Source organism: Hibiscus syriacus, unplaced genomic scaffold (assembly GCF_006381635.1).
Source record: "Hibiscus syriacus cultivar Baekdansim isolate YM2019G1 unplaced genomic scaffold, ASM638163v2 tig00112812_pilon, whole genome shotgun sequence".
NCBI lineage: Eukaryota > Viridiplantae > Streptophyta > Magnoliopsida > Malvales > Malvaceae > Hibiscus > Hibiscus syriacus.
In genome coordinates this window covers 85,905-107,533 of record NW_024063406.1, presented here as the reverse complement: position 1 = coordinate 107,533, position 21,629 = coordinate 85,905, and the positions used below count along the sequence as shown (strand labels likewise).

Genomic DNA, 21,629 nt, shown 5'->3' with positions numbered 1-21,629 from the left:
AAGAGAATATGTTAGTTTGTTATAATCTGTTAAACGGACAGCCAGCTTACATCCTTGCAAATTACTATTCTAGCATTGTAACTAAATAATATAGGCTGTAAGATGAAATTGATTCCACATGAAATGAATGAAGTACTTTTTCCTTCTCTAAATTCTCTCTTTTCTATTACCTCATTCTAGCATTCTTCCTATTTTTCTTAATCTATCACAGTCTGATATTCAACTAGGTCTCATAACGAGACATTGTCTGTTGGAACTCAATGGTTGATGACTATGCAAAGTATGGCAAGATGTCAATCGCGTTTGAATTTTTCAAGAACGAGCCAACAAAGAAAGTCATCTCTTGGACCACTATGATTTCTGGATATGTTGGGGAGGGCATGTACAAGGAATACTTGAAAATGCAGATTGAAGGTGTCGAGCCTGATAAAGTTTCCCTTGCAAGCACTCTCTCTGCTTGCTCATAACTTGGAGTTTTGGATCAAGGGAGATGGATTGATGCATATATTGACAAAACTGGAATCGTGATCGACCCAATCTCAGGCCGTGCTCTTATAGACATGTTTGCAAAATGTGGTGACATGGAAAAAGCTTTGAAGGATTTTAAGTGAATAAAAAAGAAGTTTCTTTGTGGACTAAAAGTACAAAAATATTTGCGGCAGAAAAACATAAGTAACCAAGCTGCTAAATATTTGAAGAATTGCCTTTGTAAGATCTATCAATCAAAGAGATAATAATCTTGATTTTTTATTGCAGACAAGAGGATTGACGACAAACAAACTACGATTGACATAACAGCCAAGGAACTCTCAGACAAAACTTGGTGATAAAAAGAATTCTTAGATTATGCTGATTTAGTGGTGAAAATTATTAGTAAATATTTTTAAATTCAGAAAATCAACATTATTAACATTTATCCATGATTGCAAGTTCCAAAATCTCCTCACCAAGAGATGTTTTGGCCATTGCAAAGGTGGCAGTGGACAAAGAGTTGCATATTGAGGGAATGGGAGCCTAACCTTATCGAAAACAATCCAACCCTATTTTACACACAAAATGAGGAGATTTAAGCTTTCCCATCATCCAACTAACTCTTAGCCTAATGAAAAAAATATGTAGATTTTTTATGGAACCCATAAAGCCTGAAAGGAGAGACATGGGATCCACAAATTTAATCAACAAAGCAACTATGGGGGTGCACTAAGCTAAGCTAAGCTTGGCGTTGAAAGTGATGATTCTTCTTTTCCATTAAACGTGCATGTAACTAAATTTTTCATCTTTTTAGTGCTTATCTCTTTGTCTCCACTCTAATGACAGGCCCTCGTGGGTGCTGTTTTCGGCCCTTAAATTCCTTGAATCTGACTGAATTTAAGACCATTGGTAAAGCATTGTGTAATAAAAATTGGGATATTTCATATTTGATGTTGGAGAGGCCGACTCTGGTTTTGTTAGAAATCTGTGAACGGATAACGTTGTAAGCTTAACAATTTATGGTCCACCGAAAAGGGAAAAGAAAGGAGTAACAATCAAGCCTAGTGACCGACGATGAATATGGGGTTCTGCACGTGCATTTGTGGACCATTGTTCGGCTCTCGTCTGGTATGGGACTCCACATATGGCTCGAACCTTTTGACCCTACCAGCACTACAGCCCTCACCCAAGGCTCAAGGCGGCTCTGGCTGCCAATTACACTGGGATAATGCCCATTTGCTCTGTTATCCAACAATAACCTTCTTGAGTAAATTGAATTTATTAGGTAGGAAGCACTTAAAACAACAAAACAAGGTTTCCCATCAAATACTAATCAGGTGGGTAGAAAAAGATGCATCTCCGAACTACTTGACAGATGCCACGTGTCTCACTAATTAATAATCGTCACTGCAGTCCGAGTGAGAAGACTGTTCATTAAATTCATTAAAATTAAAGATTATTTTTTAATGACCCTTAATTAAAAAACAACTGTGGATCCTCCTTTTTAAGTGAATGAGCCTTTGACCTTTTAACAGCAGGTAGAGGATAGAAAGCCCTTTGGCTGATTGATGAGCGAAAACTTGTGCTGATGGCGGCGGTGGTGGAAGGGATGTTACAATGCCGGCGTTGAGGGTGTTTATGGAAGTGGTGGCACCAGCTCTAGCAATGACGTGGCCATCTTAGGATTCCCACTCAAGAGAAAAGTTGGCACCTTTTCTTTCCCAAAAAGAGAAAAAGAAATCATTTTTAATTTTTTTTTCATTCTGGTTTGATCTTTATTTTTTTATTTTTGGTTTGTGGTGTTGGTTGAACTATGGGTCCCTAAGACTGTTGGGATATGTCTGATCTGATTCAGTTCTGGCTTTGATTTGAACCGGTTGGCTTTGAGCTGGTTTCCACATTCTTTTTCTTTCCTTTTAGAATCTCAAGTTTTAAGCTTTTCCAGTTGATGATTCTGGTAAAATGAAATACATGTTAAAGAATTTTGTTGTTGATCTTGAAGTTTTATTTATTTTGTGTCTTCTGGGTGTTAATATTAATTCATGGAGTTTGATTTGATGTGAATTTGCTTATAGTTGAGCTGAGATTTGAGAAGTGAAGAAAAAGTTTTTCTTTTTCTTTTTTGGTGTTTGATACGATTTGTTCTTTTCAGTTGGATATTGAGAAATTGGATTTGGTACCTTATAGAAGATGTCACAGAAGAGGATCATGCGGGAGTTAAAGGAAATGAAAGATGTGATCGGTAACATGTCAAAGAGGGGAGATCAAAGCAAGCTTTGGCGTAGCCAGACCAGATCCTATGTAGCTCCTGATGAAGCACCATTGGAACCTGAACTCACAGAGCAAAGCCCTTGGGCCAATCTACCACCTGAATTGCTCTCGGATATCATCCAGAGGGTCGAAGATAGCGAAACGGCTTGGCCTGCTCGAACTGTCGTTGTCTTCTGTGCTGCAGTTTGTAGGTCTTGGAGGGAAATCACAAACGAGATTGTGAAGACTCCCGAGCAATGTGGAAGACTCACATTCCCCATCTCATTGAAACAGGTTAAAACCCCTTCCTTGTTGGGTAATATGTCATTTTGATCCCTTTAGAATAACCTGATGGAGTCTGTATGTTTAGAGTTTAGCTAGATTTATGTCAAGGGGAGTGAAAAACTTCGCTTGGATATATTGATTGTATGCATATTTTCAGAAAAATTAATCATTAGTCGGGACTTTTCTGTCATCAAATGAGCACTAACTGATAGTTTAATATATGATTTTAACTTTTCGAACAATGCATATGAAGCTAAAGTATTTATTTTCCCTAATCTGCTATGTCTGCCATACAGACAACAATAACTCTCATGTTGGTGTCCATGAATAATGGTAGTGATTATTTTCTTATTCTTCGATTTGTAAGTTTATTTATATATTCTCTTTGTGCTAATGAACAGCCGGGTCCTCGGGAGTCTCCGATTCAGTGCTATATTAGAAGGGACAGAACGGCTTCTACATATCTTTTGTTCTGTGGTCTGGTGCCTTGTAAGTCATCTTGTTATGATGTACATCTATATCATTTTTATCTTAAAAAAGTTGCTCCAATGGAAAAGTTAGTGTGACATCCTTTGATTGGAAAACTGTAAACATAGTGCATTATTGCTTGCGGAAGCAACTTTGTTACATAAACAGGGTTACTCAGCCTTCAAGTAATGAAGCTTCCTCAGGTTTTATGAGGTACTCACTTGTGTTACTTCTTTGGTTTACAGCCGAGGGAGAGAGAAATAAATTATTGTTGGCAGCCAGAAAGGTCCGAAGGGCAACATGCACAGATTTTGTTATATCTTTGGTTGCAGATGATTTTTCTAGGGCAAGCAATACGTATGTTGGTAAACTAAGGCAAGTCTCACCATTGGATTTCTCATTCTTATCTGATTTTTTCTCCTCACGTCTATGGCATATTGTGATTTCTTTTCAGGTCTAATTTTTGGGTACCAAGTTCACTATATGACAGTCAACCTCCATGTGACTCGATAATCCCGTCAACTGCTCGACTGAGTCGTAAATTTCACACTAAGCAGGTGTCTCCAAGATTACCTGCATGCAACTACAGCATTGGTACTGTTACCTATGAGCTCAATGTTCTACGAACACGAGGACCAAGGAGAATGCATTGCATTTTGCATTCGATTCCCATCTCTGCTATTCAAGGAGGAGGCACTGCTCTAACACCATTAGCCCTCCCCAAATCCTTTGATGAACAACTTTATCCCTTGAGTTCAAAAGGAAAGGAGCTGATCATAGATCCCATCTCTCCAAGCCTCTCGGCCACACCAGTATTCTCCTCAGGCTCAGCAGAACCATTAGCCCTTAAAAACAAGGCTCCTAGATGGCATGAACAGTTACAGTGCTGGTGCCTTAACTTCAAGGGGCGTGTGACAGTGGCCTCTGTTAAGAATTTCCAGCTTGTTGCAGCTGTTGAGCCATCACACAATGTATCACCTGAAGAGCAAGAGAAGGTGATCTTACAGTTTGGAAAAATCGGCAAAGACATCTTCACCATGGATTATCGTTACCCTCTTTCAGCTTTTCAAGCTTTTGTAATCAGCCTAAGCTGCTTTGACACCAAACCAGCTTGTGAATGATCACCACAGGTTGGGATCTACATCACTGATGTCGCCATGGATTATTAGTAACCCTTCCTTGAACGCCTTTGCGATCTACCAATCAGCTTTATAGGGAATTGGCATATGAATAAGGATATGCTGGTAGGAGATACATATCTTTCTCCTATAGAATGCTTCCTTTCTTTTTAGTACTGTATTTGTATTCAAATGGAAGCTTTTCTTGCCTGGTCTTTACTGGCTGATATAAGCTGTTTGGTGCATGACTTTTCTGATCATGCAATCTGACTTGTATATTGTTTTATCATCTTAGAATCAGAACTGAATTAACAGCAAGTTGCCTATATCTTGCATTGTTTTCTTATTAATAAACTCGAAACGAAGATATTGATATAATAGTTAAACCTGCCTTCCAGTAACACCAACACAGAATTCTTCCTTGTCTGTTCGGAGGAACAATATTTCATTGCACAGTGACGTTTCAAATATCTACTGCCTTTTGCACAAGGGAGTGAACACTATCAGTGTCAATATCATCTATTTTTCTTCATATTCATCATGTTATAGATGTGTATAAGCTTGTCTATAATTTCTTAGTTCTGAACGAATCATATGGTTGCTTTCTGCAACATGTTTTTGTTCTCTTCAATCTCAGACAACCTTCCACATTTCAAGTTCAATGTCTTTTTGTTCTCCAAGACAGATGTTAGGCCACATTTATTACCCTCTCAACAACAGTTGAGACCCAAATTCGGATTTAGGAGGGACTATAGATTTTAAGCATATCTCAAATGCCTGATCAATTTTTTATTCCACTGTAAACCAATATTGAAAAGGGAGACAGATCCTCCAGGTTTCACTGAGTTTTTTAGTCCACTGTAAACCGATATTGAAAAGGTAGACAGATCCTCCAGCTTTCACTGAGAGAGTCGGAGAAACAATAAGAAAACTGTTAACGGCCTCCATAATGATATCAAGGATGTTTGGTTATATTGGATTGAACCGTCTTTTGCTTTTAGTATTGCCAAAGAGAGTTTTGAGATTTACAGGCAAGTTGGGCAGCTGGCTGGGCCATTTCTGTCATTAGCTCCCACCCTTTTCACTCATCTCTATCATCTTTGTTGCCCCCTCAACAATGACTTAAAGTTTCCAACACTATGCCTCTTATGTCATTTTCTGTTTCCATCAGCCCTTTTTTAGGGTAGTCTTAGTGTGGTCCTTTATGCTTTCTCTCCTTTCACAGCCTAGAAAGACATCCATATTCATTGCATTGGGCAAACATACTGACAAGAAACATATCTTTAGTCATTATACAATGCAAATATGGAAAAAAAATTATGATGATTAATGATATAGATTTTATTAGAATAGTGGGGACTATACATGAAGAACAAGAGTTTGTTCATCGAGTAATTTGTTGGAATTTTCCTAGTAATACAGTCTTGTAAGGATTAAGATGGTGAATAATCAATAATGTCATAAAAAATAACATCTTCATCTTGATACTGCAAGGATTTCAGGAATGGTAACTATCAGAATCATTGGAATAGTGGCATTTGTAATTGTATTCCCTCTAGAAGTTTGATATGATTCCAGGAATAGAATCTGCAGAAAAAACCAGTGAACAACATATTTTAGCTGATGACTAAGGAATAAATAAACTGAAAATGGCAGATGTTTTTGCTCGCTGGAAGAAGGGACAAATATGTGTGTGTGTATATCCTGTAATGGATTATGTTTATGTACAAGTATGTTGCACCGGCTCTTCATCTTTCATGTAACGTCCGTGTCGGACGTATATCCAAACATGTTCTGAATATGAATGTATCCAACACTTATAACAGAGTCCATGTAACATAGATGAACAAAATGGAATTGGAGAGGAAAACAAGAGTCAGATTGCTACAGCTACCTGTTGATGTTGTAGGCAAAAATTAGTTGATCATCCTTAATAAAACCCCATATTGTACATATTGGAAAGACCTTGAGGATCCATGTTCCAAGCTGAGAATGGTTGCAGTTGCTGCAATATGGGAGGCAATTCAGAACATCATACATGAAATCAGGAAAGAAGAGTAGTTAAAATTATAAAAGTAGGAAAATTACAGTTATGCCGGATGAGCTAGAAACAGAAGCACTTGCAATTCCTTCAGTTGCTGTTTGGGGAGGAAGCATTGATTCATTTAACATGCAATTTACAGATTCTTTTTGCAATGGATTCAACTGAAAGTAGGAGGGCAAACCGGCCATTTCCGGTAACTTAGCGGCTGCTGGAAAATTGGCGACATAAGCAGGAAACTTCATTGCATGATTATTTAAGCACAAGTCAGTCATAAAAGAAGTCGCTTGTTATGCACAGTGAGAAAGGACAATTCAGAAATCTGTTTTCTTACCTCTTTCATAGGTAGGTTTTCAACACTTGAATTTAGAGCAGCAATTTTCATAGACAAGAACTGCAAGTTTATTAAATTACAACTTGATAAGCTTAACAGAAAGATAATGTACTAAAATATTCAATGGCTAACAATATCAATATGCATATCCATCTTACCTCAACTTGTCTTTGGAGAGATTGAACGTAGTTGATTATTTCATCAAGCATTCCAGTTTTGCCTGTGATTTTATTGCAACCAGGGACTAAATCCTGCAAGCATTTCATCTTCTTACTGATCTTTTCCCTTCTGGCCTGTACATTACAGACACAGATAAAAAAGGCCACAATTAAGTTACTAATAATTTTCCTTAGCAATTTCAACTCGGAAACTCAAAATTCGAAAAAGTTTTCCAACTTACTCTTTCAGCCAAGCTGTGACTGTCCGTAGCCTGGCCGCGATGCGCTCTTACAAGAATGTAATCCGGTTTCTGAACCTCAGAAGCCTTGGAGTTCTCCTTTGAAGAATCCCTGGAAATTTCAGTACTGCATTTTGCTTTCACCTCAGATTCCCCTTCCCCTTTAATCCTCTTACCTTTACTTTTATGGTCTGCAACAGCCTGTACATCAAGAGACAAATGCATTAATGATCAAGTAAATCTTTACCACAATTCATAACCTTAGTATCGTAATGATCAAATTTATTCAGAAGTTCATAATTCATAATAACCAGAAACTTGGAGTGAAGACAAAGTAACAAACCTCAGCTTTTCTCTTGTTAAAGCTCTCTTTGCCACTGCCAATGGCGGATTCCATTTTCTCCAGAATCGTATCCTCTCTTTCCTCTTTCATTACAGAAGTATTGTGAGCTGTCATCTGACAGCTAGAAGTCCGAGAAATACAGTAATCTGCAGCAGCCTCATGCGGCACCAAATCCAACTTTTCACTGTCACCAAACTCTGGTCCAGCTACCGGAAAGTTCACAAATTCCTGAAAATCATCACTACCCAGAAAAACTTCTGGCCTTTTCAGCTCAATCATTTGTCCACGACCTAAATTGCTCCCAAACAGACCCTGAAACTGAGGTACTGAGCTTGCACATAGATCAACAAGATTGCTGTTTTGGACCACATAGTTTTGCTGCTGCCATTTCAATCCTGCTGCTTGTTTCTCGAGCACTGCCACGTCCATCCCGTTATAGTTACAGCTTTCTAAGGACTCCAACCTATGTAACATCTCTGGTCAATTTACCAGGGAGGAGAAATGAGATTCCTTTTGAAACTTTTCAAGACCCTCTTGTTTTTTCCAAGAAACAAGAAGTTGCTATGGTGAAGATGAATTTGCAAGGATATATAATTATATTTATAAAGAAAAAGGATTTGGATAAAAGAGTGGCCAAGAATGTAAGCCATTAACGTGAGCTTGTGGCCAATGGGACCCAGTGACATAAACTCCATGTGAGAATGTCAGTTTATAACAGAAAACGAGAGGCTTCAAAACATGGTCGGGTGTTTCGGGTTCGGGTTATGGTTGAGGTTGAGGACCTGAGGTTAACATTTTCAAAGTTTGGTGAAGGTGATTCAAATGAATCTGTGATATCTGGAGGCTTCTACCCGCAGATTAAACTTTTAAATTTGGTGAGTTTTCATCGTCAAAAAGACTACCTCTAAACAAACAATCAAATCAAGTCGTTTGAAGAACCTTCAAGTTTCCTAATAATTGTTTTTTTAATTTATGAATAATCAAAAAAATATTTATTATACTAATTTAAAACATATTTTTAATTTCATTTTTTATATAATAAGTATAGAAAATAAATATAACTTATATCTAATTAAATTATATTTATTAAACAATCATTTCAGTTTATTCATTTACATTAATTTTATAAAATAATTATTTTTATGTTTTATAAAATTTTATTATGTTACTTTATTAGAACATTTTTTTCATCATTTGAGGACATTTAAAGAATGAACGCCTATAGCAAACAAGGCATACTTTAGAGAAAAATTTAGAATTTGGCTCATGGTTTGGAGATATTTTAGAGCAATTAACCCCGTTAACAGACAAAGCAAACACATCACAGAACAGAATGATTAAGAGGAGGGCTCAATGAACATTTGAAGGAAGTTTGGGACCAATCTAGAAATTAACCCTTTAACAAAGAAAGTAAAAAAAAAAACAAAAAAAAAAACCAGTGCCAAATCTGAACATCAAGTTAAATTGTTCATTTCAAGTTCTTACATAACCAAAACAGTTTCTGAATCTGGATATATAAAGCCTTAAGTGCAGCAGCAAGCAAGCAAGTAAATATTTCTAACATATCAAACCAACCAACATGCACAGATACTTTGCAACACCCTGTGACTGATTCAGGGACAAACTTGTTACATATATGCACTTTCACAGGTATTTATTCGAGTTTTTTATATAGCTTAAAGATCGGCGAGGATAAGGGATATGGGGACGCCGGTTCATCTCTTAATTTCCCGGGACAAGAATATTTGCATGGATATATTGAATGGATTATACGAGTGACCCACCGACAATGTGTGATAATTTAAGGCAGCAAATCCCCCCAACCAGCTTTTTCTTCTCATCTAAGAACGGGATAGAGAGGATTGACAGATTCTTAAATTATACTTTAATCCACAAAGAAAAATTATCTGACCTAATTGACCCATATATCTCAACTTCTCAGGCATAATTTTTTTTGTTGTCCCATAATGGTAGGGTAGGACTTAAGAGAGCATGGGTATAGGGTATGTTGGAAGGACCTTCACCAACCTCATGTGGGTATGTCTCCTCACAAACTTATGCAGAACAGATATTGATCACACTCACAAAACTCCACCATTATATCAACAAATCAGTTGGTCGGGTATGATGAAACAATATGTTTTTTAAGTAAGATCAAGGATTTAAATTCTATCGTTTACGAATAAAGTAAATTAAGTTGAAAGAATCGTTCTCGTATTAGATTTCTACAACACCAAATATGGATTAATTGATTAATAAATCGGAAATCGAGGTTATAAAAAAATCCCACCATTATTGGCTATTGTCCCTTGCCAACTCATTAAAGTAACCTACCAATGATCGAAAACTTGCCCATCAACTTCTTTTTTTAATTCTAATTCTGCTCAATATATTCAGGTCTATGATTGCAATTACTGACCTTAGCTCTTAGTGGACCCGAATTCAAAAGGGTGGATCAATTATAATAAACTTCAAAGAAAGGAAACCATGCATTCTGGATTTGAACTTATCATCTCATCCGTGGAAAAGTTGAATATATAGACATGCTTCAGTTTCAGCCACTAAACATTGAGAATGAGAGGTTAAAGATATTTTCTTGGAACTAAGCTTAAATTTGGGATTTTGAAAGCACAATTTGCAAGAAAGCAACATGAAAATGAAAGTGGTTACCACTATTTCCATTACCCCTATTCCTTAAGACTTGATTTGATAAAAAAAGAAAAAAAATAGAAAGGTATAATTTCTTCTAGTAATTAAATTCTTTGAAAAGTGATTACTTTCTACTGTATCAAATGTTCTCTACGATTTTGCTGCGGAATGGAGAAGTTTATGCCATTTGAACCTGGTGGCCTCTTCCTTTTTAAAATTTATTGTGAAAAGATTCAGTTGGCACTGAAAGATGAACAATTTCTAGTTAGGAGTGTGTCCCAAGGTGTGCATTAGAGGCCAATTTGACGGTCAAGATTCGAAGAAATGAGTGGTTTCGGACATGACCAAAAATCTTAAAACGACAAATCGCATTTCTGTATGTTCTGAGAAGCACAGTGTCCTCACAGACTTGGAACAATCACAAATGTAAACACAAAGTAATTGGTCCGTCGTATTTACAAATATTTTAATCAATTTACTTAAAGTTTGAAAAAAAATCACAATATTTATTATTCATTGCAAAAGTCTCCGATGAAAAATGAAAGCCCATTTTTCTTTCCGTTCTTCAGTTGTGAAATTGAGAGACAAGCAAGAAGTTGCTTGACATTCCAGGGTATTGGATAATTATAATAAAACTTCAGTTCATATAGCATGAAAAGGAAAAGAAAGAAAAAGTACAGTCTCATTTTTTTATATATATATATAAGCTAAAACGTTACATCAGGAAAATCAGTAAACCAACAGTGCTGAGGTTTGACGATGCGAAATTAAGATCATATAGACACGGACAATATCATTATCGTGAAACGTTCCAGTCATTGCTGCATGATCTTGACAGTCAATGAGGGGCTAGGGTTTCTTTTCTTCTTCTTCTTCTTTTATTGTCTTCTTATCAATCTTATCTTATGAAGTCGTGGACAAGACTTGTTGGCCTGTCTTTAACGTGGAGTCTCCAAGAAATTAAGAAAGGGAATCCCCAGTATCAGAATCTCAATCGCACTGTCATCAAATGAACCAGAATACATTGACAGGCGATGAAAAACATGGCATTCTCTGGTTCTGCGAATGATGAACCCATGAATACATTGAAGCCGCTGCACGCCTGCACCTGATGAGTTGCTGGCATTTGCTGCTCTTCTTTCTTCTTTCTTGAATCGAATTCCACAAGCACTGCAAAGTGACTACAATTAAAAAAGAACCATATGAAGAATCATTGAAACTGCACTTGTTTTCAAAGAAAGAAGTGTTTATTTGTAATATATCTATATACCTTTGGACCTCTTGGACCGTTCCTCCAAAGTGGTGTCACAGTTAGCACAACGGCGAGCTAAGAGAGTATCATTGCCCGAGATGCTACTACTGCTATTCCCATTGCTTCCACGTCTACCTTTTGCACTTTGCTGCGAATAAGGTATGTTCTTGTCCTGTAACAAGTCCAAACAAAAGCTAGAAGAGTGGCGCTCATGGCGGAAACGCTTGTTGCCATTGTTTTCGCAAAGCCGAGTAGATGGAGTTCCCAACGAGAGAGTGCAATCGACGGAAGAAGACGATGAAGAAGAAGAGGACGTGAAACGGTGCATGTCCGTTTCATCGACATATTTTAGGTTTGACATGGAAAAAGGCAATGAGAAGGAGTTGCTTTGGCTATGAAACAGACCACATGAACATGCACCGAACGCCATGTTTCCCTGAGAATCACTGCACTTGTGCATTTTTTACAATTTTTTTTGCTCTCTACGATTACGTCACCCTTTCATCGCCTCATTTTCGGCATTATAGTTGGGGCTGGTTCAGAATGTTGATCAAATCAACCAAAAACTGCGAATGAAGAGAAAAAGAGGGATGGTGGAATTGGAAAAGAGAGGGGAATGTGAGTTTATAGTTAAAGAGGAATGGCAGGGGCCGTACGATGGAGTTAGTCAAACAATGAAAACGGAGAGGGGAGTTCAACAATATAGAGTTTGAATAATTGAAGTAAGAGGTTAATGGTACGTACGGGGGAGTGAGGATGACAAGAGTTGTTGTCGTTGCTCTATAAAGCTAATAAAATGGCAAAATACGAGTCAGCTCAGTCCACCTTGTCGTCAAATGCAAATGGACAGAATGTACATAATTCGTATACACCCAAAAATAAAATAATGGGAATTATTCCAAGACTGCAAGATCTCGGAAAACTTAATACATTAAAAGGAAAATAAAGATGGAAGTAAAGAACCTTAAACAAAATCAAAAGCATTAATCCCTCCATCATCCAGTGACGATTACCAAAGCAGCTAGACTTGTGGAAGCTTGGTCTTGTATTATTGGATAACAGTTGCTAATATTTTCTTTTGAATATTAATTAATATTATTATGATGACTCTTGTTTCCTAACTGTCATTCAATGTTTTTACAAACAATTTTTTTACCACTCTATCAATAATCATGATTGAATAAATTCTACAAAATGTTTTTACATAAACGTTTTCTTTCACTCATAAAACAGGTAAACGATAAAATTTAATTTATATAAAAATAATTTTAAATACTCGAACAAAAGACATGAAGAAAAACCAAGTCGAGATGCAAGCATGAACCGTTTTATAATCTACATATCATCGTCTTTTTGTCATTACTGAACATGGTGTTCACATGTAATAGATTAGGTTTTATCGAAAATATGCAAGAAGATCCCTAAGCCTAATACTAAAACTTACGCTGCTCAGCTTCTCTCTTAGTCTTCAAATGGTAATGATTATAACAACACTAACTAATACTAAAAATACCACCGACTATATGCAATTAACTCTAACATATGTATCACGTGTAATTACCTTAACAAACATCAGTAAATTTTTAATATTACTCTAAGCTTACGACATTCCGTTTTCAAAATTTGTTGACTGGTCTTTCCCGATTATGGTCAGCTTTGCAATTTTAAAGTCTAAATTACAACTTCCACCTTGGCCTTTGTCCTATTTGTTCTGGCAAAGTAAAGCGTGACAGACGTCACACTCTTTCTTTCTTTAGACATGAAACATGACGATCATCACCAGATTTTCCAGTTAGATTTTGTACAATATATATTTAGATTTAAATTAGGAGCACTATTTTTTATTATATTTCACTTATCACGATTACAAAGTATAATTAGTATTATTATCACTATATATATATATATATATCACCATGAACACCCCTGTATGATAATTGATGTCAGAGAAAGAGAGAGAGAGAAGAGTGGGTCTTTGGAATCAGTCGGTCTTTTGCCGATGCAGAGCAGCAGTATTCTTCTGGAACTCTTTTAGGACGATTAAGAAACTTGTCAATTGGAAGTCACGTCCCTGTTTCTTCAACATGCATGGCAGCAGCCAGAAGCCAGCAGGTGGATTTATTATTTTGTTATGGCATCATAGTTTTATAGCAGTTAATAAATTTTAGAAATATATTTGATAGTAGACTTCATATAATCTTAGTAAATGAATACATCTTAGAATGATCAAGGTTTTTGAACGATTGCTATTCTCCGAAGATGTTTCGGCATTGATACTTTTTATTTTAACAAATTATCGATTCGAATAGTGACGTTAGTATTGATGATGAAAAAGTATATATATTTTTCATTTTCTTGATATAAACTTTTTAGTGTTCAAATATAATCTTTTAAATTTATTTTTATTGAGTGATTGAACACCATGTCAATTTATCAAATAAAATAAGAATTCACTGGAGCTAAAATTAAGAAGGCTACTGGGATCTTAATCAATAATTGGGAACATTTTGAGTCCTCAACAATTAGAGCACTTAAAGACGACAACTACTTGGGGGAACTTGTTAGGGTTCCAGTTTTTCCTATCAATCCATTGGTCAAGCAAGATGGAAACCAAGTTTTAGATAAACAGGTAATTCAGTGGCTCCACAAGCAACCAACTTAATCAGTCATTTATGTCTCATTCGGCAATGAGGGGACTGGACCACACAAGTTCTTCATCTTCACATCTGGAACTCCTCAGTTTTGTAATTTGAACCTATGTTTTTACATAACATCACTATTTATATTTTTACAGTGACGGATCCAAACTTCGTATCAAGTGGATTCATATAGTAGTTTCAAGTACATATAATTTTTTTCTCTCCTAATATTTTTGCCTTTTTACAAGGATTTTTCTAAATCCAAGTGAGGTCAATTGACCCCACTAACTAAACATCAATCCACCGTAATGTTAAATATAGGTACAAGAATCATATGTTGAAGACAGTATAAGCTGAAAGAATCTCGTTATTCCTTTAGTCAATCTATATTGAATTTTAGTCATCTAAATATCAGTATTATCATCGTTTTATTCATAATGATTTAACCTGAAGCTGAATACATCTTCAATGGTGATATGGGATTAGTGCCAATTCAGACTTCAAATTTCAATGGGGTAAAAACAAAATAGAAAACTAAACTTCTAATCGTGTGGGCCAATATGAAAATGGAACTCTTTACTCAAGCATTGACCACTGAATTAATTAAAAATGTAACTTATCGACTCACAATGACAGTAAATAATTCAACAACCAATTTTAACAGCATTTAAATGTTAAAACTACCTACTTCGCCAACCAGAAGCAGATTTTGGAATGACTGCGATGGCATTTGAGGCACCTTCTAACCTACATGGTTACAGTTCATCTGTTAATAAGAATAAAATACTCTGCAAAAGTGGGAAAACTGGCATCATGTACATGCTTTTCACACTAGAAAAGGAGGCAAGGATAGAGAGAGAACTTAGAAATCTCTTCAACTGCCTTCATAATTTCTGATGAACTTGTTTCCACCACTTGACCTCCAAAAATCATCTCGTCCAGGATAGTGTGTACCTGCAAAGTGTTATCGAAGATTTGAATAAAATGAACCAGGCCGATGTTGGTGAGGAACAAGAATGACCAAGCAAAAGCAAAGAAAATCTAAATCAGAATCTTCTCGTAAGAAGAAGGCATTGTAGGGCATTTAAATCATTTTTGAGGGCACATATAGGAAATTAAAATGATGTCAATAAGAAGAGATTATTGACCTTACACAAAAGCCATTTTTTGGTTAGCAGCGCACAAAAGGCAATAATGCTCTTCTTAACTAGAAACTTTACATTGACTACAACAAGAATTATATGAGCTATCAAGTCAAAATGCCTAGGAACTTAGGCAAGGGTAACTTCAAAAGTTACTCTCAGCAAACTACATGGTGGTCGAGTCAAAATACTATGTAACTTGGGCACTTAGGCAAAGCTAACTTCCAAAGTTACTCTAGGCAAGCTCCATGGCAATTGACCCTTGGGTTTTCCCCATCATCAACTAAGTTTGGAACCCAAAGCATACCCCATAAATGTTTTGCAACAATATCATTACTGATAAAATTAGCAGTGCCATCCTCTTGCACTTAAAAGAACAAAACTATAAATAAAGATGAACTTTATGTTCAGAACTCAAAAGATGCAGATATCAGTGATGAGAGATACAACCTTGCTGTAATTGAACACAATGTCAAGCTCGCAAACATTCTGGAAGCATTTGTCCAACGTTTCCATAAAAACTGAAGACATCATATCTAAAGTAAGTAAAATGATCAAATAATTAAATTAAATATCAATAATTATTGTTTATAGCTTTCTAGTCTGTAAGGAAATGCATGACAAACCTGCTAAATTGTTCTGATCAGAAAAAAAGAGGCAGCAATTTTAGAGCCAAGAATTCATTGAATCTTGTAGTTTAAAAACAATAACATTGTTCATACAGAAAAGATGCCAAGATGGATGACAATCAAACCTTTCCACTTAAAAGACACCCGAGGTAGATACAACAAAGTCAGGTGACAAAACAACTGTTATAGCTGATTCCAGCACACAAAAATCAATGTTCATTTTTCACTAACTGCTCAAATAACAAAATCTATTCCATAAAAAGGTGCTAACAAAGACCAAATTCAAATTCAAATAATTACAAAGATCATTACAAAACTTTATATCTATAATGCAACATTAAGTATTGACTATTGAGACATCTCCAAATACTGAGTATATTCAAATCATGACCTGGAAAGGGCTATAACTAAGAAGAACTACATTTTATAGATTTATTAGTCCATTATAGGTAAATTCTAAAATAAAATTTCACAAGATACCTTGTATCAAGTCAAGGACGGCTAGCTCATTTTCAGAACTATCAAACACAAAGACAAAGTAAAGAGTAGCAAAATGCTTGTAGACAAGGCGACTATCCTGCAAGTGAGAATTATGAAACAATTAAACCAAATTCTCGTACTAAATCTATAGCAGTTATTGACAAGATTTAAAAAAAAAGTTATAATCAAGAGGAGAATATTAATGGAAATTGATCGACGTCAAGTCTTACAGGAACAAATTAAAATTTTGAAAATAAAACAAATTACCGGACCAAAAATTTATTCCGCATCTATGAAATTGCTTAGGTTCTACTGCACAAGACTGTTAAAAAGATAAAAATGAAAAACGAAAGGGAAAAAAGAAAAACATAAAAAGTACGAATTGAAGAATAATCGATTAGGCAGAATACCGAACGTGATAACAGAAAACGTGGTTCAAGCGATCCAGACAGAGAAATTCAAACTAATCACAAGCTAAGGCAAGAACAAGTTGAGAGATCGGAACCTGCAAAAACGCCGCGTATAAGCTTCTGCTGCTTCTCCACTGGCTGATTTGAACGAAATTCGGAGCCACAAGGAATTTGGATTAGTTAACAATATCGTGAACTTCAATTGTGAAACGAAAAAGTGAAAGAGAACTTCACCAGATATTCGTAAAATTTTGCTAGTCGAGTTTTGCCTTGAGTGTTCATCACCATCACAGCCTTTATCATCTTCGCACCCTTTTCTCACTGTAACTAAACGGAATTTAGGATCTGTTAAAAATGTTTATATATTGTAGGGTAAACTAACTATTTGGTACTAGACCTGTTTATAAATTTATATTTTGATCATCTAATTATTTTTTTTAAAATCATATCAAACATTAAGTTTTATTTTTATTTTATATCTTATCACTAAAAATTAAAAATGATATTAAAAGAAGAAAAAAGGACCAATGATCTTTGACATGTTATTTTTAAATAATTTATTTTGACTAAAAGACGATAACAAAGATAAAATTAAATATTAATTTTGAGAATTTTTTTATAAATTTTTAACTTAACTTGGTGGTTAAACACCGGACATGTTGAGTAGGGGTTTTGAGATTTTTTTTTCTTCTTCTAATTACAATTTTTTAATGTTTTTATGTGATAGGTTTAAATATTAGTTTTAATGAAATATTGATATATATATGACTTAGCGAGTAAAATATTTTTATAAGGATTTTTGGGGTTCAAGTCCCATAGTGTGCGATGTTATCAGTCAGGATGGTACTTGGAAATTGGAATCGACATCTGCTTCAAAATCTGCTCCAACCTTTGCGTCTCGTTTTGGAAACTAAACGTGCCACTGCGTATTTGTGGTTTTCTTTAGCTTGCAATTCAAGATAATTTGCTTACAAACGAAGTTCGTTGTGCTAGACATATCGGGTCAGATCCAAGATATCCTACATGTAATCACCGTCTAAAACTCTTCTCCGCATACATAGAGATTGCCCCACCACTTGACAAACATGGAGAGCTTTGGTTATCAGGTTTGACTTGTCTTCTTTCTTTCTTTTATCATCCGCTCAAGTCTTGGCTCCTTTAAAATTTGAACTCTCACGCTACTTTCTTTGAGGAAAATGTGTCGTGGCGTGTAACCTTTGCTTCTATCATTTTGAAATTATGGAAGGGCCACAATGATAAGATTTTCCAAGTTCTCTTTGTTGTTCCTAGTTGTTCGTTCCATGCTGGCCTTTACTGGAATTAAATTTTTCATAGTGCAGTTGCTCAATCAAATCCCAGCTCCCGCTCCTCTTCTCCAAGTTGAATGGTCACCACCGAATGAAGGGTGGGTATCTCTCAACACGGATGGCGCTCTCTCGCAATTGATTGCCATGGTTCAGCTGGAGGACTCTTGCGTGATTCTTCGAATGAATGCTTGGTAGCTTTTTGAAGATTCTTAGGCCAATCTTATGTGCTTGAAACTGAGCTCTGGGGTAGTTTGGAAGGCCTTAAAATTGCGTGGAATCTTGGGTTTGAACGTGTTATTATCCAGAATGATAGCAATGATGCTCTGCAATTGCTCTTCCCTCCATCTTTAGACAGTCCATTTGCTTTGGTTCGATACATTGCGGCTCTATTCAATAAAGTTCAGTTCATAGATTTTCAGAAGATCTATCGCGAAGCAAATGCAGCGGCCGACTTCATTGTGAAGACGAACTCCCCTCAGATGGTTCCTTTACTATTTTTGATGATTTTTCGTCTCATTTACTGAATATTATTTATAGAGATTTCCATGGCCTTCCTTTTCATAGGGTAAATATCCATATGTAATGGCTTTTGCCTCATTACCATTCAAAAAAATAATAATAATTGTTATTTGGTATCTTTGTCAGTGCAAACATAAGTTATTTGATTCTTTCTTTTACGTAAAAATTAATATATATATATATATATATATATAAACATAACAGTTAAAGCAAAGGGCATACAAATTATTTAAAAATTATTACTTTTTTTTTTATCAATTTGTTCAATTTGACAAAAATCAGAAGTTTAGGGGTTAAGAAAAGGAGGAAAATATAATAATTAAAATAAATTTTTAAAAAACTAAGATTAAAAATTGTCATTAAGCTTAAATGTAGTAGTCAATATATATATTTTTAGATAAAAATATTTATACATTTTATTAATTTAATTATAAATTTTAAGTTAAATAAACCGTTAATTTTTTTAGTTTAATTGTTTTGATTTTAGTAGACCTGTCATCTAATGAGATTCATTCTTTTCTGTCTTCTTTATTATATTAAAGGCTCATTCTTCTTTTATAGTGATAAATCTTCATTAATTTGAATATTAAAAAATCTATCGAAACATAACTGAAATACCTAAAATTTACATTCACCTATCAACAATATCTGAAACATGTGAATAAAAACTCAATTGACATCTCTTTAAATTGTAAATTCAATAACTATTAGGAGTAAAATTCTCCTCTCGTACCCCTAACTATGAGTTGTTATATATATATATAAAACCCTTTCACATTTCAAGAACTCAAAGCACACAAATCATTTTTTAGACCTAATTCGCACTAAAACAATGTTCTAAAAACATCTCTTCAGGGAAATCCAATAAAATATTGAGAAAATCGCCTCAGTGACCAAAAAAAAGTTATAATATACGATTTTAACCAACTTTTTTTGGATTTGCCAAAATGACCAACAAAATCGCAACGCGAAATAAAAATCGCAACGCGATCCCCAGAATCGCAAATCAGTTTCCAAAATCGCAACGCGATTCTTGAAAATCGCAATGCGATAGTACAAAATCGCAACGCGAATATGAAAATCGCAACGCGAACACATAAATCGCAACGCGTATCCGTAAATCGCAACGTGTATCCGTATATCGCAACGCGTATCCGTAAATCGCAATGCGTATCCGTATATCGCAACGCGTATCCGTAAATCGCAACGATAATCCGTAAATCGCAACGAGAATCTGTAAATCGCAACGATAATCCGTAAATCGCAACGATAATCCGTAAATCGCAACGAGAATCTGTAAATCGCAACGATAATCCGTAAATCGCAACGAGAATCTGTAAATCACAACACTGAAATTTTGGGTATATAACACTGAAATCATAAACTAAATCCCTAAATCGCAACTCATTCCATCTCCATCTATCACTCTCTCCGGCGACATCCGTTCCTATATCCAACGACATCCTTCCCAATCCGGCAACAGGTTTTAGTTTCGCAGCTCGTCTGTTTAGTAAATTAATTTACAACCATGAAATCATCTAATGTTGATCATGTTTGGATAGATTTGTGTTTTGGAGGGTCATGGGATAATGTTCATGGTGTTTTACAATATATGCCTTTACCCATGAATCTTCAACTAAAATTGTCTTTACAAAAGTTAACTTATGAAACTCTAATGCTACGTGTTTCAAATAAATTGAATTTAGAGCCCCTAAGTGGATTTAGGCTATCTTATCAGAGAAATGGTAAAGTTTATTTGTTAACCGACAATGAAGATGTTGAACGATTCATTGCTTACATTAGTGTTTCACAAGATGATGTTACATTGTATGTTGTTGAACCTAGAAGTAGTATTGTTGGGTCAGTAGCGGGTAGTAATCAACTAAGTTTTTCTCAAAACCCACAACCTTTCTCTAATCCAAATCCCAATCAACTTTCAGCACCAAATTCCGGTTTTCGTATTGACCAGTTAGACGATGATGAGCCAACAGAAAAAATTGTGAGTACTAGTCAGTATTCGAAATTTGGTCTTGGTCAATATCCGGACTTTGATATTGGTCAATACACGGATTTTGATGATGTTTCAGAAGAAGAAACAGACCCTGCGTGTAATGATTTTGATATTGGTCAATACCCGAATTTTGATGATGAAACAGCCGTTGCCGAAGAATGTATTGTTGATGATAATGAGGAGGAAGTTACGACTGTGAATGAACATGTTGAACATCCATTCTGTAATTCATATAATCCTGAAGAAGAAAAAGAAGAAGAAAAAATCCCCGAAGAAAAGAAAATGCCACGGGCGTATAACTGGAATATGCCAGAATTACTTCAGATACCGGAAGAAGAGTTGGTAAAGAAAGCAGTTGATTGTTACACAAAAGTTATTCGTATCAAGAAAGATGATTGTTTTGATACAAAGGAAGACTTGAAGATAGCTTTGTATACGAAATGTGTGGAAGATGGCTATCAACTAAAAGTTAACAAATCAAGCAAAGATCGTTTCGAAACAAGGTGTATGATTGACAAAAACTGTATGTGGCGAATGATTGCAAAGAGAATAAAAGATTGCGAAATGTTTCAAGTTAGGACTTTTATTGATAAACATACATGTTCAAGAACCCAAGTTTTTCCTCACCATAGACAGGCAAACAAAAAGGTGTTGGGTGGTTTTCTGGCTGAGTTAATGTTTTTGAATGGCAGGGTATATCGGGGACATGAAATTATGACTGACATGAATGCTCGGTTCAAGATTAGTATATCATATTCTCAAGCTTGGAGAGCCAAATGTTATGCCTTGGAATTGTTGAGGGGGTCGCCAGAAGCATCGTTTGCCCAACTGCCGGCTTATTGTCACAATTTAAAGCTAAAAAATCCTGGGTCGGTAACTCATAT

The 21,629-nt window shown here is 35.5% G+C and overlaps 2 protein-coding genes and 2 pseudogenes across 5 annotated transcripts; 1 reads left to right on the top strand and 3 right to left on the bottom strand.

Annotated features, from left to right (window-relative positions):
• The first annotated feature begins 1,976 nt into the window (after positions 1–1,976).
• LOC120183789 (tubby-like F-box protein 5) lies at positions 1,977–4,918 on the top strand. 3 transcript variants are annotated; one of them, XM_039188416.1, is made up of 5 exons: positions 1,977–2,174; positions 2,624–3,015; positions 3,408–3,495; positions 3,720–3,849; positions 3,929–4,918. In XM_039188416.1, exons 2-5 carry the CDS (start codon positions 2,662–2,664, stop codon positions 4,593–4,595), a joined length of 1,239 nt encoding a protein of 412 aa, XP_039044347.1. In that variant the 5' UTR covers positions 1,977–2,174; positions 2,624–2,661; the 3' UTR covers positions 4,596–4,918. The 3 variants fall into 3 exon arrangements, with proteins under 3 accessions (XP_039044347.1, XP_039044345.1, XP_039044346.1); XM_039188414.1 differs by having other exon boundaries at positions 1,978–2,347; XM_039188415.1 differs by lacking the exon at positions 1,977–2,174 and adding an exon at positions 2,347–2,428.
• A 1,084-nt stretch (positions 4,919–6,002) lies between these two features.
• LOC120183790 (transcription factor BEE 2-like) lies at positions 6,003–8,343 on the bottom strand. Of its 2 annotated transcripts, XM_039188417.1 has the most exons (7): positions 7,708–8,343; positions 7,368–7,565; positions 7,126–7,260; positions 6,968–7,027; positions 6,681–6,872; positions 6,487–6,597; positions 6,003–6,179 (listed from the first exon to the last, which is right to left on the bottom strand). In XM_039188417.1, exons 1-6 carry the CDS (start codon positions 8,179–8,181, stop codon positions 6,523–6,525), a joined length of 1,134 nt encoding a protein of 377 aa, XP_039044348.1. In that variant the 5' UTR covers positions 8,182–8,343; the 3' UTR covers positions 6,003–6,179; positions 6,487–6,522. The 2 variants fall into 2 exon arrangements, 1 of the variants encoding a protein (XP_039044348.1); XR_005521963.1 differs by lacking the exon at positions 6,003–6,179 and having other exon boundaries at positions 6,501–6,597; positions 6,681–6,844; positions 7,708–8,341.
• Positions 8,344–11,254: 2,911 nt separating this feature from the next.
• Positions 11,255–12,068, bottom strand: LOC120183775 (annotated as a pseudogene).
• A 2,740-nt stretch (positions 12,069–14,808) lies between these two features.
• Positions 14,809–17,270, bottom strand: LOC120183773 (annotated as a pseudogene).
• Between the last annotated feature and the right edge of the window lie 4,359 nt (positions 17,271–21,629).

Bases quoted from the DNA above. Each gene is read 5' to 3' on its own strand.
- LOC120183789 (XM_039188416.1), top strand. From the start codon at position 2,662: ATGTCACAGAAGAGGATCATGCGGGAGTTAAAGGAAATGAAAGATGTG. The intron at 3,016-3,407 runs GTTAAAACCCCT...GCTAATGAACAG, and splicing joins TCCCCATCTCATTGAAACAG to CCGGGTCCTCGGGAGTCTCC. The intron at 3,850-3,928 runs GCAAGTCTCACC...ATTTCTTTTCAG, and splicing joins ACGTATGTTGGTAAACTAAG to GTCTAATTTTTGGGTACCAA.
- LOC120183790 (XM_039188417.1), bottom strand. From the start codon at position 8,181: ATGTTACATAGGTTGGAGTCCTTAGAAAGCTGTAACTATAACGGGATG. The intron at 7,028-7,125 runs GTAAGATGGATA...ATAAACTTGCAG, and splicing joins CTCTCCAAAGACAAGTTGAG to TTCTTGTCTATGAAAATTGC. The intron at 6,873-6,967 runs GTAAGAAAACAG...CATGCAATGAAG, and splicing joins AAAACCTACCTATGAAAGAG to TTTCCTGCTTATGTCGCCAA.